The 6,000-nt window shown below is 38.9% G+C and overlaps 1 protein-coding gene across 1 annotated transcript in view; it reads left to right on the plus strand.

Annotated features, from left to right (window-relative positions):
• The window catches only part of Wdhd1 (WD repeat and HMG-box DNA binding protein 1), a 58,320-nt gene extending 53,765 nt beyond the window's left edge, over positions 1-4,555 (plus strand). Inside the window, exons 24-25 of the mRNA XM_090345007.1 lie at positions 2,284-2,422; positions 4,237-4,555. Of these exons, the coding sequence (XP_090201133.1) occupies positions 2,284-2,422; positions 4,237-4,437 (340 nt within the window). The 3' untranslated portion in view covers positions 4,438-4,555. The remainder of the gene's footprint in view (positions 1-2,283; positions 2,423-4,236) is intronic.
• Positions 4,556-6,000: the final 1,445 nt, after the last annotated feature.

Genomic DNA, 6,000 nt, shown 5'->3' on the forward strand with positions numbered 1-6,000 from the left:
TTCTTTTAGTCTCAATTCTTTTTTATTATTATTTTTAATTTTATTGTCGGGGTGATAGATGGGTTCCAGTAACATTCATATGGTAGTGAGTATATTCTTGAACATTGCTATCCCTTCCCATCTTTTTCTCCCACTGTCCCTCCTTAGTCTCAGTTCTTTTGTTTTAATTTTTTTTTTTGGTGGTTGTGGGGCTTGAACTCAGGGCCTGGGTGTTGTCCCTGAGCTTTTCAGCTTAAGGCTAGTGCTTTACCACTTGAGCCACAGCACCACTTCTGGTTTTCTGGTAGTTAATTGGAAAGAAGAGTCTCCTAGACATTCATGCCTGGGCTGGCTTTGAACCATGATCCCTCAGATCTGAGTAGGATTACAGGGGTGAGCCATCAATGCCCATCAACTTGACTATGGCTTTTTTTCCGATTTCCTGTCACCTGCCTTATCTATCCTGCTTCACAGAAGAAACCTTTAACATTGATTTTAGCATCATTTTTATTTTATTTTCCTGGAGACACGATTTAATTAAGATTATTTGAAGTTCATATATTTCTAGAAATTGGGCCACTAGTTCTACTATGAATGTTTTATTCTTGTTTGGATATCTCTCGCGCGCTCTTTGTGGGTCATGAGGCTTGAACTCGGCCTGGGTGCTGTCCCTGAGCTCTTCAGCTCAAGGCTACAGTCCTACCCTTGAGCCAAGCCCCACTTCCCATTTTCTAGAGGTTAATTGGAGATAGACTCTCAGATCCTTTTGTGTCCCAGCTGGGTTTGAACCCTGATCTCAGATCTCAGCCTCCTATGTGTAGCCACGCCTGGCTTTTCTTTTCTTTTTTTTAAGATGTCTCTCAACTATGCATCCCTGGCTTGTCTGAAACACTTAGCCTTCCTCTGAGTAGTGGGATTACAGCTGCTCACCACCAGGCTTGATTAATGTTTTTTTAGTAACAGGATATTGTAAAAAGTTTTAAGTTTAGATCAAAAAATTACATTTTATTCATTTTCAGGGGTTAATTTTTTCGTGTGTATGTGTGTGTGTGTGTATGTGTGTTGTTTTGCTTTGATTGTGCTGGGGTTTGAACTCAGAACCTTGGGTTTGCTAGACAGGCACTCTGGTACTTGAACCACACCTCCAGCCCAATGCTTTCCTTTTAATCTTTCTTAGTAAATTTTTTATACTTAATGCAGTTTGAGTTAGAGATATAATTTTGTATTCTATATTTAAATTTTTTATTAGCATTTTTTTTCTGGTATCTTGGGGGGGGGGTGTCTGTATGTCTGTGTCTGTGTCTGTCGGTTGTGGGGCTTGAACTCTTGGTATGGGCACTGTCCCTGAGCTCTTCAGCACAAGGCTACCACCCTACCCCTTCAGCCACAGCCCCACTTCCCATTTTCTGGTGGTTAACTGGAGTTAAGAGTCCCATGTTCTTTAGTGTCCGGGTTGGCTTTGAACCACGATCCTCAGATCTCAGCCACCTGATGAGCTAGGATTACAGGCGTGAGCCACTGCACTTGGCTTTTTTCTGGTATCTTTATCATGTATTTAAACTCATCACTTAGGATCCTTTTGGCATCAGCATAGTGGGGTACAACTTAACTGGACACTCATTGTTGAGTGTAAGGTTAAGGTATAGGGTCGCCTAAATTATTTCATCTCCCTCAGCTTCTGTTTCCTGTCTGTAGATTGAAGATACAGATTATTCCCAAACGATAGAGTTGATAAAATGATATACATACAAAGCATTTAGGACAATTCCTGGCAGACATTAAATGCTCAGACGCTTAAATATCTGCATTGAACCATTACTTAGGACCTAATGTCAATTTGTATCAAAAGTAGAATCTAATAAAATCTACAAATGTGTTGTGTTCCTGCTATACATAATGACATACATCAACCGTGAGAGCAGGGCACAGGGGTAATAGATGGCTTGAGAAATCAAGATTTCAAGTAGCTGATCTGGGAAATGGAGGAATTTTACCAGGCCTGAAGTGAAATTGGAGGCCTTGAAAGCCTTATTCACAAGAGCTGAAAGGGAAAGTTCAGGGTTGCTGCACTACGAACATAAAATATTGAATGATCCTTTTGAGTTGCTTTTCTAAAGCATTTTTCACTTCTTTCATCCTGTTTTCTTCAAGCAGTTTAAAATAATATCAATAGTAGCCATTATAATTGTGTCTCCCTTATTTTATGTAGGTATACAAAGACCAATGTTAATTACTAATTTAAGAAGTCATATTGTACTTTAAACTTGTAGTAAACATGAATTTTTTTTTCACATACTATTTTAGGCCAAAGACTGGGTTTCAGATGTGGCTGGAAGAAAATAGAAGCAATATTTTATCTGACAACCCTGACTTTTCAGAGGAAGCAGACATAATAAAAGAAGGAATGATTCGATTTAGAGTGTTGTCACCTGAAGAAAGGAAGGTAAAGATAACATTTTGCTGAGATTGAGATCTCTGTGAATTTTCCATGCTTAACACATTCTTAGAAATGCCTTTTTTCTATATTTGGAAAATTGAATACATTGTAAAAGTCCTGGTGGAGAGGAAATGAAATGTGAAATGTCAGCTTTGGGCTTATGGATTTGTAGAAATCATACTGTGTTGATGATTAACTTTCTTGGTAGTTAACAATATATATATGTTTGTAGTTAGGAAAATAGCTCCAAGAAAAATTTTAAAAATGGTATCTACATACACATTGAATCTTCCTTGCACATGGAAATTTTCCTTTGAGGGGAACTCTGATACTCTGGCCTATCCTTTCATATGGAAATTGGGGCAGGCCTTTTGCTCTTCCTATGAATTTCCTGTGATCCCCATGTGAAAAGCATTTCAAGGTATCTCCTAGAAAGGAGAGCTTCTTGCAAAGTGGAAATTTTAGCAAAGATATACTTCAGTGTGTAACAGGATGAAGTAAGGTGTAAAAGGGAGAGAGGGGGAAAGGATATAAAAAAGGAAGGGAAAGAAAGAAGTGGGGGTTGGGGGCTGCGGAATAGGGAAAAGGAAAAGGGGAAGGATTTCTTGCTTCCCAGGCAGGAAGAATAAGGACTCAAAGTGGTGGTTCTGCCTGAAGGAATACATGTGGTCAAGACCTTTAGCAACCCTTAATTAGACAGTAGTTCTGGATGGCTTTGATGTACTGTTTATTATTATTATTATTATTATTATTATTATTATTTTGTCAGTCCTGGAGACTGAACTCAGGACCTGTGCACTGTCCTTGGACTTTCTCAAGGTTAGAGCTCTACCCTTTGAGCCACAGCACCATGTCTGGCTTTTTCCTATGTATGTGGTATGGAGGAATTGAACCCTGGTCTTCGTGCATGCTAGGCAGGCATTCTACTACTAGGCCAAACTCCTGGCCCCAGGCTATTTATTATTCTAAAATGTGGAGATGTAATCTAGACCTATCTGAAAAAGAAATAGTATGTATTAGTGAAGTATCATCTTCCCATTTGTTTACACAGTTATAAGTGCTTAGATCAGATTTAAAACATTTATTTGTTAATATGTGTATTACTTATGCTGAAAGCTTTCAAAATACCAGCTTTTGAAAATGTATAGTAACTGTATTGTACACCAGAACTTCTTGCTTCCTTTTACCCCACATCTTTACCCATACTTTTTCTATTTGTTTTACTCATAACTGGTCCTCTACCACTTAAGTCATGTTTCCAGTCTGGCTTTTTGCTAGGTAATTGGAGATGGAGTCTTGTAGACATAAGTCTTGAGTACTTTTCTGCTAGGCTGTTTTTGACCATCCATTCTCCAGATTCTGGCCTCTTGAGTAGTTAGGATTACAGGCATGAGCCACTTGTTCCAGGCCCTATTACTCTCATTCCCTTTGGTCTTTTTGATAATAGCTATTCTTACAGTAAAGTGATATCTCATAATAGTTTTGATTTCCATTTGTCTGATAATAAAGAAAATGTAAGGATTATTTTTGGGTATTCGTTGTATATTTGTTTTCTATCTTAGAGTTCTTTTAGATTCTATTCACAATCTACAGTTCACTTTTAAATCAAGTTTTTTGGTGTTTTGTTATTGCATTTTTGAAATTCTTTAAAGATTTTGGATATCAGTCCTTCCTTAGATAGCTCGTTTAAGAATTGTTTAACAATTCAAATGTGATTGCTCTTTTTTATATAAGAATGTTACTAGGAAAATAAAAGTAAATTCCATTTTTCAGTTATTGCAATAAATATCTTTTCTTTTTTCTCCCACTATTTTTCAAAGGCATGGACTAACAAGGCCAAGGGAGAAACTGCGGTAGATGGGGTTGAAGCAAAGAAGAGAAAACATGTGGTTGATGAAAGCCATGGAACAGAGAGCCAGCAAGAAGCAGCAAAGGAGAATATGAGCATGCCTAAAAAGCAAAAACCTTTAGGTCTTTCTACTTCTCAGAAGCTGTCAGCTTTTGCATTTAAACAGGAGTAAAAGGAGAGAGTAGCTTTAGTAGTAATAGATTTGGGGCTTATCTTTGAATCTGGTCTTCTTTTTAATGTTGAGGAAACACATTAATATGTGCATGTTTATCCGATGTTAAAAGAGGACTGTTTGTCTTTGTAAGGTGTTGTAATGGGAAGAAGGGTGTAGCTCTGTGGTAGAACACTTCCTTCCCTAGCATGCATGAGATGCCAGGAGTGATCCCTGTCACCACTAAACAAAATAAGGGATAATGTAGTAATTAAATTGGTGATAGAATTCAAAATGTAAAAACTCATCTTTGCAAATTAAGAGTTATTTTGCCCATAATGGAATAGAAGCATTGCAATTACTGACTAGAGGCCTTTGGGCTCCAGGAATCAAGTTTGATTTTTTTTTTTTAACCTTCAAAATCAAGATCTGGGGGCCGGGAGTTTGGCCTAGTGGTTAAAGTGCTTGCCTAACATGCATGAAGACCCAGGTTCAATTCCTCGGTACCACATACATAGAAAAAAGCCGGAAGTGGTGCTGAGGCTCAAGTGGTAGAGCTCTAGCCTTGAGAAAGACCAAGGACAGTGCTCAGGCCCTGAGCTCAAGCCCAGGACTGGCAAAAAAAAAAAAAATCAAGATCTGAATACCTCTGCACAGGAAGCGCCATCTAGGGACTTGCTCACCATCTCACCATGTTCCTCACCAACTACAAAGTGCCCCAGTGGTCCTCTTCCAGATGTGCTGCCACGAACTGTTCATCCTACACCCGGGCGCCTGTATCTTATGATATACTCCCTAAATATGTAAATAATCTTGTAGATAAAACATTTGTGGGGGGAGTATAGAAGTTGCTTTATAGTATCTATATGGCTTAGATTTTGTTTAGATAAATAAAACCTCTTTGTTTCTGTATTTGTCTCGGTCAGGTATTTCTTGAATATGGCATTTCTTTTTTTTTTTTTTTTTTTTTTTTTTGCCAGTCCTGGGCTTGAACTCAGGGCCTGAGCACTGTCCTTGAGCTTTTTCCTCAAAGCTAGCACTCTGCTACTTGAGCCACAGCACCACCTCTGGCTTTTCTGTGTATGTGTGATACCGAGGAATCGAACCTAGGTCTTCGTGCATGCTAGGCAAGCACTGTACCCCTAGGCCAAACTCCTGACTCTGAACATGGCATTTCTGAGACAAGGAATTGTGCGTTTATGTTTGCCACTGTAACTCCTACCACCTCCCCCTTTAGCTCATGCCGTCCTCTCAGTAGGAGTGGAGTGTCGCGGTGCAGGTTTCCTGTGCTCCTGCGGGATGCCCTGGCTGTCATCATTGGCTTGGTAGGAGTGGGTGACACCGTGTTTCAGCTAGAGTGTACAGTTACAGGCAAATAGTGTATTACCAGGAGTCTTTCAACAAGAGCAAGCTTGTGACCTCTTAATAACACTGTTCCTAAGGGTTTCAGAGTAGTTTTTAAAATTTCTTACGAGTAATATATTTGAGTCTGTTTTAAGTCATATTGAAAAGGGTGAAAGAACAACCCAGAATAGTTGAAAGGTTAGTCATTACTGTGGTTCTTTTAATTATATGTGTGTGTGT

This window comes from Megascapheus bottae, chromosome 14, assembly GCF_031878675.1.
Source record: "Megascapheus bottae isolate mThoBot1 chromosome 14, mThoBot2.hap1, whole genome shotgun sequence".
NCBI lineage: Eukaryota > Metazoa > Chordata > Mammalia > Rodentia > Geomyidae > Megascapheus > Megascapheus bottae.